General features: G+C 44.3%; 1 protein-coding gene across 1 annotated transcript in view; it reads right to left on the bottom strand.

The window, feature by feature from the left end:
• Positions 1-4,835: 4,835 nt before the first annotated feature.
• ASB7 (ankyrin repeat and SOCS box containing 7) overlaps positions 4,836-11,361 on the bottom strand; it is a 64,058-nt gene continuing 57,532 nt past the window's right edge. Inside the window, exon 5 of the mRNA XM_030189743.1 lies at positions 4,836-7,540. Coding sequence (XP_030045603.1) covers positions 7,401-7,540 — 140 coding nt within the window. The 3' untranslated portion in view covers positions 4,836-7,400. The remainder of the gene's footprint in view (positions 7,541-11,361) is intronic.

Genomic DNA, 11,361 nt, shown 5'->3' with positions numbered 1-11,361 from the left:
TCCCCGGAGACTTATCAGCCTCATTGGGATTACTTCTCTCTATATGCTACTATATATTCGTCCCAGAGTTGTGTTCTCTTTTCCGGAACCTTATCAGCTTCCTTGCACCTACTGTTACTCTATTTTCCACTCTGTATATATTCCCGGAGTTGGTACTCTCCTCTCTGGAACCTGTAAGCCACATTGAGCCTACTGCTATGCGAGAAAATGTGGAATACAAATGTAATAAATAAATAAATAAACGTTTGTGTGTGAAAAAAGGGGTGTGGACATGGACAGATTTTGGGTGTTCTGAAAATCTACGCACAAGGTTATAGAATACACCTGTTCTGCGCCAAACTTAGGCGCCGGTACTTACACTGAGTTTTACCTGGCATAAATGGATGCGCCTAGAGTTAAGCGCAGGCATGGATTATAGGTGCGGTTTACAGAATACGCCTAGGCAGAAATATTTTCAACACCGATTTTTCAGGTGCCATATACAGAATCTAGTCCATTGTGTGGAAGCTGGATACAGGCCCAAGGATCTTAGAGCTCATGATTTAAAACACGTTCAAATAACAAGATCAGGGCCCTGCCGTTATCCTCCATTAACCAGAAGTAGATTTAGTCTGGTGGACTGGAAAGGTTTCTTTATATGGATTTGGGAATTGAAGGAATTACAGTGAGGTCTTGCCCAATCTTTAGAACTGCAAATATCATGACTATTCCGGCAGTGAAAACTGCCGTGGAAATAGCTTTAGAAGAACCAATGGAGGAAACTGGTCTAATATCCATTTGGAGTGGGACTGATGTCAACGTTCAGAGATATAGATGCTCAAGCCTGGGGAAAGGCTAGGCAAAGCAGCAAAATAGCCTAAAGAAAAATCAGTCAGTCTCCTGCTCCCTGCCCAAGACCACAGCTATGGGGGGAGCCAGACAGACACAGGACAGAGAAGGAAAGTTACTCCAACACTAGACAGGGCCACATCAGATGGCCCTTCTTCCACAGCTTCCTACTCTAGGCTCTACCCAACTGTATTTGTTGCAGATTTAAACTGCCTATAAGCCCATGAGGGTGACCAACCTCTAAATGTGATTGCTGAAGCTAATGGGTCCCTATATGAGATAGGTAATTACCAATGAGGATGGTTTCCAGAGAGAGACTTTTGGCTGTTAATGCCTAATATTATACAATACCATATTCAATTCAATTCAGGTCTTATATACTGCTAATATCACCTTCTCAGGGATCAGTGTGGTTTACATCATCATTGGGGTGGAAGTTGGTACAATATTATAAATAGGACATTGTGTATAATCTTGTTGGTTGGATACCATTGGTACAGTATTGTAAGTAGGACATTGAGTGAATACGATCTTGTCGGCTTGATACATGAATTCATAGCGTGGGCTCAGGGTTACCATGCATTGCCAATAGCAGAAATGGTTCTTATCTACAGTGAGGGAGACTCTCCTCTCCTCAACAGGATGAGGGGGGGGGGGGGGGGCACTCCCTCCTCTGATACAGGCAAAACTCAATAATAGGGCCCACTGTTGCTCATCCCCTGTTCTAGGGTGAGGTTTATGTTTCTTTAATATAGATTTGTGGTATACTTGCTCATACTTTCCAGACCTCAATGTAGGCACTAAAGTCTTGAAACACAGCCACTCGGATAATTGTAATCCATGGAAAAACACAGTATTTCAAAGAGGGGTATATAAATTTAGACTAGTGTTTTTACTAAAGTTCTATCAGATAAAAGGGAAGATATCCATTTGAAATGCTAAGTTCTATGCCTGGTGCGTGGTATCTATTAAATATTGTAAGCTGCTTGTAGTTGTAGTTTAACATGTTCTTGGCATGTTAAGCGCCCCCATATGTATGCTCTGACCTCTTCTGGAGTGGCACAAACATGTCCCACTGGTCCGCTTCTACTTTTTCTTCCTTTCCTAGCGCAGGCACGTCTCTGTCAGGTCTGGCAATCAAGCAGAGGTTTGTGGCTACTGGACCGGCTCCAATATGCAATATTGTTCCCAGGGAATGTAAATACCATCATCAATGTTTATGGCCAGTGGGAACAGGCTACCTTCTTTTCTCACCACAAAGAGAATGTTAGAAGGTAACTGAGAAACTTACAACTACTGACTTTATACACTCTTTAAAACAGAAAAAGAATGATCCAAACTGGCCACCATAACTCAGCTACGTAAATAGCTGGAATGGAGCAACTCTTCGCTCTCAAAAGACAGAGGAGAATACGTTTTTAGCAGCTTCAATGTAGGTTGAAAATGTTTCTTCTAAATGTCGTTACTTAAAAAAAATTTTTTTTAATCATCTCGGTTAATAAATAACAACATATATTGTTTCATAAATAACAACATTGCTGCTACCAGAAACAAAGGGCTTTTTTTTTTTTTTTTTAAAGAAAGGGATCCTCAGGAGCTTAGCCTAGAATGGGTGCCAAAGCTGGTGGTTGGGAGGCGGGGATAGGGCTGGCCAGACTTATAGGGTCTGTGCCAGAGCTGGTGGTGGGAGGCGGGACTGGTAGTTGGGAGGCGGGGATAGTGCTGGGCAGACTTATAGGGTCTGTGCCAGAGCTGGTGGTGGGAGGCGGGACTGGTAGTTGGGAGGCGGGGATAGTGCTGGGCAGACTTATAGGGTCTGTGCCAGAGCTGGTGGTGGGAGGCGGGGTTGGTGGTTGGGAGGCGGGGATAGTGCTGGGCAGACTTATACGGTCTGTGCCAGAGCTGGTGGTGGAAGGCAGGGATAGTGCTGGGCAGACTTATAGGGTCTGTGCCAGAGCTGGTGGTTGGGAGGCGGGGATAGGGCTGGCCAGACTTATACGGTCTGTGCCAGAGCCGGTGGTTGGGAGGCGGGGTTGGTGGTTGGGAGGCAGGGATAGGGCTGGCCAGACTTATACGGTCTGTGCACTGAAGAGGACAGTACAAATAAAAAAAGTAGCACATATGAGTTTATCTTGTTGGCAGACTGGATGGACCGTGCAGGTCTTTTTCTGCCGTTATCTACTATGTTACTATGTTTTAACCATCATGGTGGATTGCAGCTAAGGACAATGTGGTTTGCCTTGTTTTGGCTCCAACCATAGAACTTCCCGTGCACATACAGGAACATAGTGGGGTCAGACCAATGGTCCACCTAGCCCAGTATCCTGCTTCCAGGAGTGGCCAATCCAGGTCACAAGTACTTGGCGGAAACCCAGGGGCCCTTTTACTAAGCAACGGTATAAGGGGCCCTGAGCTAGCAGCAGCGGCTATTTTTTGCCACATGCCAGGGCCCCTTTTTCCACAGCAGCTGAAAACAACCAAAAATGAAACGACTGTGTGGTACGTTTGCACTTGTTGCATGGCCATTTGTGTGTGTGTGTGGGGGGGGGGGGGGGGGGGGGGGGGGGGGGGGCACTTACCACCACCCAATGCTACCCCTGTGGTAACCCCCTGTGGAAATATTTTAATATTTCCGCTAGCGCCAGAAATGGTGCGTGACCGGGGTGGAACTACCGCCGGCACCTGCGTTGGGCTCGTGGTAGTTCCAGGATGCTGCATGTTAACCCTTTAGTAAAAGTGCCCCCCCAATTAGTAGCACCAATCCCAGGGCAATCAGGGTCTCCCTCCATGTCATGCTCAATAAACAGACTTCTGGCCTATGCACGCCGACAAACCTGACAGAAATGGACAGATCCCTGGGATTCACCAATAAAAGAGTTAAATGAAGAAGTAACCAACTTTTTAATAGCTATATTAAATGCAAGATAAGGAGAGACCATGTCATATCAACTCAACAAGTGCTTGACTCAGCTACTTCCAGCTAGGGCAATGCTTTTTAGAGATTTATTTAGCAGGCAGCCTCCTCCTACTTTTGACTTCCAAACCATTCCGGACCTTCGCTCAATCGCCTCACTGTTGATTATGGCCAGAGTTCCCAAAGTTGGGCTACATCATGAGAGTCCCACCATTTTTAGCTCCCACCCATTACCCCAGACTGGGGCAGCAAGTCTTTCAGTGGATGAACATGGACTAAAGGAGACAGCCAGCACCCCTGTCAAGCAGTTGCCAAAATTTCTTTTCCCAAGGGCTGTGAATGCCAACTTGGCTGTACCACACGGCAGCATTCTCAGGTCACTGGGCTAGCCTCTCAGGCCTTAAGTGTATTTGATTGCCGAGAGAGAATGGCACCAAATGGTCACTTTCTGGAACATGAAATGAAAGTTGTGAGGGACTCAAATAGGCTTTCTAGTTGTTTAAAATGCAAGAAGGTGTATTTTTGCAATGTTGACAAGTGGTTAGACCATGCTTCATCATTTTTTACGTTTCTGAAATACAGCATTCTGTACAAGCTTCCTTAACCTCAAATTGCTCATTCTTAGGAAACACTCGCCTAATTTATTCACATCTGTCCTCAGAGAAAGGGAGAGGAAGTACAGCAAAATTTTTAAAAACTCACAGAACAGCAAATTAGGCAACAATCCCAGTTACCCAAGCCTTCAGCTAAAAGTGAAGCACTTGTTTCAAAATCAACAGGTACAGTCCAAAAGCAGAGGGCTTACAAGAGACAGATGCAACACATTTACATCATGCCACTGATTAAACAAAGATGGGCACAAAGGGGATCATTTTCAAAGCAGTTATGGCCTCTTACCAAGCTGTACTAACGATTCCCGAGCGGCAATGCTGACGGAGCCGCTAGCGTGGATTGCTAAAAGAGGCCTTTAGACTTACAAAAGTTACATAGATGCATATTTTCAAAGCACTTAGACTTACAAAGTTCCATAGCAACCTATGGAATTTTGTATATGTCTAAGTACTTTGAAAATAAGCCCCATAGTATCCTATGGAACTTTGTAAGTCTAAGTGCTTTGAAAATACGTCTCAAAGTGAAATGTCTGTGCTGAGACTACCATCTGAACACATCTGCCTTAACTACATAAAGTAGCATCTCTTGGGAACAAAGCTGGAACAATTTGGACCACATTTTATGGATCCTTTACATGAAATATTCTAGGGAGGAGAAAACCCAAATCTACAGAGATTTGATTATTTTGCTTACACCATTTAAACAGTCAGAAAATAAAGGTCAAAGACAGATAGCAAGCATGTCTCCTTGTGGGACCCCTTCAAATTATCGAGGTTTCTGCAGACCAAGTGGAAAACGCTGCGGCTATATCTTTAGGCTTTGAAGCCCAGGAACCTCTAAGCACCATACTGTCTGCTTTCTGCCTCAGATCCTCTTGTTTCTGCATCTCCTTTCTGTTTGCTGCAAGAACACCATTATCTCCTGTGGCCGACTGTTTACTAAACCCTTAAGAATGTGTGCAACTTATTATTGCCATACGTCATTGTTAAACACATCTCCTTTCCCACCAGGGTGATGCTCTGTATTTATTCCCAGGTGAAGGCTACGAGGAGTAATACAAAAATTTCAAACATTTGTTTATTCTCAGGAATAAGAGCAAAACGTAAGATAAAGGGAACAGTAATGATCTGGTTCATCTTTAACAGACTTGCACAAAAACGTTTTGGGAGAAATTCAGCTTTAAACAGATGAAATTAGTAATTATAGAAGCCTGAAGCACCCCAAGGTCACTGTAGACATTACACAGACCAACAAGGCAAAAGCATAATCAATGAGGTAGTGTGGAATAGCCGTAGGAGCTAAGAGAGCTGGATCCAAGTCCATAGCAGCAGAAAATGACAGGGCCAGGGAGGGAGGGAGGGAGGCACTTAAAGGCCTTAAGGAATTTCAGCTGTCCATCAAACCAGACAAATTAAAGATGACAAAGCCAGGAGTTTCTGCCAAACTTCCTGCACATCTAATTTAGAAATGTTGAGAATACTCCAAGCATTATGCGGAGCTGGAACAGACTTGAAACTTCCAGTGTACCCATGACAGCAGCAATGGCCAAAATGCCACCCATTTTAAACCCCTCAGATTTTTCAAAATCTGAAATTTTCCCCAATTTCATTTTGCCCCCAAACCTCTTGCTCTACAGAGGGACAACTTGTTGAGTGGATATACAATGGTCCTCTGTATTTTGATACCACTACCTGTTATACACTTGTACTTAAGTAGTCATGACAGAAATATCTGTTTAATTATAAAACATCCATGGATCCACATATTTCAATTCTTCCCCTTCTCCTGATATTCAATATCCAACACGCCGGTCCCATCAGGAGGGCAATTTTCAGAGCAGAAGAGAGCAGTTCTATGAGCTGGCGCCTCCGAATACATTCACGGGTTTAAGAGTACTAGACTTACGCACATAAATATTAATTACTGGTGCCAATGATGTGCATAAGTGCTGGGCGCTATTCTACATGGTAGACGTCAAATTAACTTAGCGTGTTCCTGCAAGAGGGCTTACGTGTGGGTGGGGCACGGGCATGTCACTGAAGACAGTCAGTAGCATGTGCCAGTATTCTAGAATGGCCCTGGGCACACCTAGGCGCCCTTTCAGAACTGATGCTATGTGTGCCCCATTGTGATGCCAAGTTCTAGAACTGCCCCATAAGCAGAGCAAACCGCATGGAACCGATGGTGCTGGGCAACTGAGGTCTAAGAACTATAAGTATAATTTTTACAATGTGGCAAAGAATGACTTTAGCAGGACAGAGGTCCCTTAGGAACCGACTAGAAGGCAGGACTGCCTGGGTTATTAGTCTAAGCAGTGTAACATGGGAGGGCAAACAAAGAACAGAAGCAAGGCTAACGCATTCCAAAAACATACGTTTTGGCCTTCAGTGTGCAGTAAAGAAGGAAAAACAAATAGGCTAAGACTCCATATCTCAGTGCAACATATTAACGCTGTTACGAATGTCATAACAAAAAAACCAGCACAAAGTTTCCAGGCTACGGTCCCCATACAGGAAAAAATCTCATACCCAGACTCACTGCCCTGTAACTAATCTGGAAAAGAACACGTCACAGTATTCCTGTTAGAAACAATTAAACAGGGGGCTGTATTAACATTTTGTATCATCTCTGTACAATAAATCCCAAGATTCCCTACTTACAATCCAAGCCTTCATCACACTCACGCCATTACTTGCTTAGGTGAATTATATCTGCTGTGCCCAAAAGGAACCAATAATAGAGTTCCACTTCTCCATTAAAAAATATATATATATAATTTTATATTGTACATACAGCTTGGAATTCACAAATCTGGACCAAGAAACCCAAACATAAGACCTTCTTCTGTACAGTATAAAAAAAAACAAACAAACAAACCCAAAAAGCCCTATGAAAAATCAAGGAAGTGGATGTTTGCCTTCGGATCTCACTGTGCATCAGAATTTGCATAGGGTGTGCTTTGCTTTGTGCAAGGCAAACGGCCATTCGAATACCTGGAACACAGTTCCCAGTCGTGCTCAAAACAGTTTGGTTTTTCCAGCAGATGTCAGATATCATCAAATTTGTGTTTTAAGTAGTCTTTCATAACCTTGGCAATGGGTAGTTCATCAAGTAGTTTTAGATTTTGAAGGCCTATACAGTGGCGAATCTGAATTCGGCATAAATCTTGTAAATTCCTGGGCTGCCCTGTAAAAGAAAAAAAAAAAAAAAAACAACATGGAAAATATGTTGACTAAAAAGGTACATACTTAAGTCCCCTTTATGCCTTTCCCCAGACAGCATGCCCATGTAGTATGCCATTGGTCTGAAAGCTCCGCCTCCTACAGTGCTACTCATTGGCTGGCAAGAGCTGCCACTCTAATGAAAACCATGCTTCCTCCCCATGCCTGAATGCACAACCACAGAGGAAGTAACTGCTACTACCCAATGACAGGTGAGGTCCTCCAGATTTACATATATTTAAAAGCTTTATTTCTTTTTTTAAAGCCAAGTTCATTGTAAGCTATTTTTTCATGGTCTTTATATAATGAGAAACAGTACAGAACAAACCTGCTTTACCAGCCACTACTAGAAGTTACCACAGAAATGCTTTTACTTTAAAATCCTGTGATGTCAGGAGATCAGTTTATATGGCATCCACTGGCGAAGCTAGGTGGGGCCACAGGGGCCTGGGCCCCCCCTCCCTAAATTCTTAGCGTGCCAGATGTGAGGTGAAGAGAGCGCAGGGCAGCCAATGCGACGGCACCGGAGACCAGTGCTGAATGAAGCCTTCAGCTGGCAGGGGTTGGGGACCCCCACCAGCCAAGGTATTTGCGGTGACGGTGTTTAAGCTGGTGGAGGTTTGGGACCCCCACCAGCAAAGATGTATAGTGGCGGTAGTGGACGGCGGAGGAGGGTGGTGACCAAAATGTGCCCCCTCACACCTTGAGGCCTGGCTACGCCCCTGACCTCATCACTTTATCCTCACAGAAACTGCTTTTCTCTGGGTGGTACTGGGGCTGAAAACTGATGGAATTGAAAAAAAAAAAAGCGTCCGATAAACAAGAGGATCCCTATATGGCACGAAAATGAAATAAAACTATAGAGTATTTCTGACTTGTTCAGAAAAAATAAAAGTCCCATGCACCCTCCCAACACGCCACCCTGCCCAGGGTTTTCTACTCATATATAAAACAACCCTAAAGGCGGTAACATTACTCCTATGTCATACACAGGCAATCTTACAGACTGTTAACCCTATCATAGTACACCTGTTTATACCCATTCCAATCAAGATGATTTTTATTCTGTGTAATAATCGTGGTGCTTTAGTTCCAAGGCACACCATCTGGAGGCTTAAGGCTTTATCTGTCTTCAGCTTGCTAGTATAAAACAGGAGCTCAGCAAAATAAAGCAGGAATTGGACACAATTAAAGTAGCTTCTATCACTTCACAGAAACATATCAATTTCTCACTACTGCCTCAAAGAATAAAACCACTTAAGAACACATGGATCACAGTAAGCTACTACTACTTATCATTTCTATAGCGTTACCAGACGTACGCAGCGCTGTACACTTGAACATGAAGAGACAGTCCCTGCTCGACAGAGCTTACAATCTAATTAGGACAGACAAACAGGACAAATAAGAGATAAGGGAATATTAAAGTGAGGATGATAAAATAAGGGTTCTGAACAAGTGAATAAGGGTTAGGAGTTAAAAGCAGCATCAAAAAGGTGGGCTTTTAGCTTAGATTTGAAGATGGCCAGATATGGAGCTTGATGTACCGGCTCAGGAAGTCTATTCCAGGCATATGGTGCAGCAAGATAAAAGGAACGGAGTCTGGAGTTAGCAGTGGAGGAGAAGGGTGCAAATATGAGAGATTTACCCAGTGAACGGAGCTCCTGGGGAGGAATGTAGGGAGAGATGAGAGTGGAAAGGTACTGAGGAGCTGCAGAGTGGATGCACTTGTAAGTCAATAACAGGAGTTTGAACTGTATGCGGAAACGGATAGGGAGCCAGTGAAGTGACTTGAGGAGAGGGCTAATATGAGCATAGCATCATTGGCGGAATATTAGTCATGCAGCAGAATTTTGAACAGATTGAAGAGGAGAGAGATGGCTAAGTGGGAGACCTATGAGAAGCAAGTTGCAATAGTCTAAGCGAGAGGTGATAAGAGCGTGGATGAGGGTTCTGGTAGTGTGCTCAGAAAGGAAAGGGTGAATTTTGGTGATATTATAGAGAAAGAACCGACAGGTTTTAGCAGTCTGCTGAATATGTGCAGAGAAGGAGAGAAAGGAGTTGAAGATGACACCGAGGTTACGAGCTTGATGAGACAGGAAGGATGAGAGTGTTATCCACAGAAATAGAGAATGGGGGAAGAGGAGAGGTTGGTTTAGGTGGAAAGATAAGAAGCTCAGTCTTGGTCATGTTTAAGTTTCAGATGGTGGTGAGACATCCAGGCAGCAATGTCAGACAGGCAGGCTGATACTTTGGCCTGGATTTCGGCTGAGATTTCTGGTGTGGAGAGGTAGATTTGGGAGTAGTCAACGTAAAGATGATACTGAAAACCATGGGATGAGATCAGAATACCAAGGGAAGAAGTATAGATGGAGAAATGAAGAGGTCCCAGGACAGATCCCTGAGGTACACCAACTGACAGTGAGATAGAAGTAGAGAAGGATCCACCAGAGTATACACTAAAAGTACGATGGGAGAGATAAGAAAACCAGGAAAGAACGGAGCCCTGAAATCTAAGTGAGGACAGCGTATCAAGGAGTAGGCTGTGATCAACAGTGTCAAAAGCAGCAGATAGATTGAGAAGGATGAGGATAGAATAGAGCCCTTAGGATCTGGCCAGAACAGGTCATTGGAGACTTTAGCAAGCACTGTTTCGGTTGAATGGAGGGGGCGAAAGCCAGATTGAAGTGGATCAAGAATAGCTTGAGATGAAAGAAAGTCAAGGCAACGGCGGTGAACAGCACGTTCAAGTATCTTGGATAGGAAAGGGAGGAGGGAGATGGGGGCGATAGTTGGAAGGAAAGGTAGGGTCCAATGAAGGTTTTTTAAGGAGTGGTGCAACTACGGCATGTTTGAAGGCATCAGGAACAGTCGCAGTGGAAAGTGAAAGATTGAGGATATGACAGATAAAAGGGATGATGGTAGGAGATAAGTAATGCCATACTGGGAAAAGACCAAGGGTCCATCAAGCCCAGCATCCTGTCCACGACAGCGGCCAATCCAGGCCAAGGGCACCTGGCAAGCTTGATAGTGTTAAGTAGATGGGTGGGAATAGGATCAGAAGAACAGGTAGTTAGTTTTGAGGAGGAAAGAAGATGTGTAGTTTCCTCTTCAGTGATTTCAGAAAAGGAAGAAAAGGAGGCAGGGGTTGGAGGGTTGAGAGAATGGACTAAGGGAAGGAGAGGTGGAGGTGACCTGGCTGAGAATTCAAGTTTAATCTTGTGAATCTTATCATGAAAGTACTCAGCCAGAGTCTGGGGAGAAAGTGAAGGGGGAGTTGGAGGTGAAGGCACTTTGAGGAGAGAGTTCAGTGTGGCAAAGAGACGTTGAGGGTTTGAGCCAAGAGAATTTATCAACTGGATGTAATAGTCCTCTTTGGCAAGTAAAAGAGCAGACTGGAAGAAGGTCAGCAAGAATTTGAAATGTATGAAGACAGCATGGGCACGGGATTTCAGCCAAAGGCGTTTGGCAGAGCGGGCACAGGAACGTAGGTAGTGGATTCTAGAGGTCAGCCAAGGCTGGGGATTGGTACGTTTTACAGAACGGGGAATGGGAGGAGCGAGAGTATCCAGAGCAGAGTAGAGAATAGTATTATAGGAAGAGACAGCCTCACTGACAGACTTGGATTTAGTGGCAGAGAAGAGATTTGAAACACTGGAGGACAAAGTAGAAGGGTCAATAGCCTGAAGATTCCTAAATGTGTTGGTTAAGATTGGACAGGACTGGGGATGAGGGTGTTTAAGTGTGAAAGTTATCAGATGATGGTCAGAGAGGGGAAGAGTTGAG

Source organism: Microcaecilia unicolor, chromosome 1 (genome assembly GCF_901765095.1).
Source record: "Microcaecilia unicolor chromosome 1, aMicUni1.1, whole genome shotgun sequence".
NCBI classification, from domain to species: Eukaryota; Metazoa; Chordata; class Amphibia; order Gymnophiona; family Siphonopidae; genus Microcaecilia; species Microcaecilia unicolor.
This window is presented reverse-complemented; position numbering and strand designations above follow the sequence as displayed.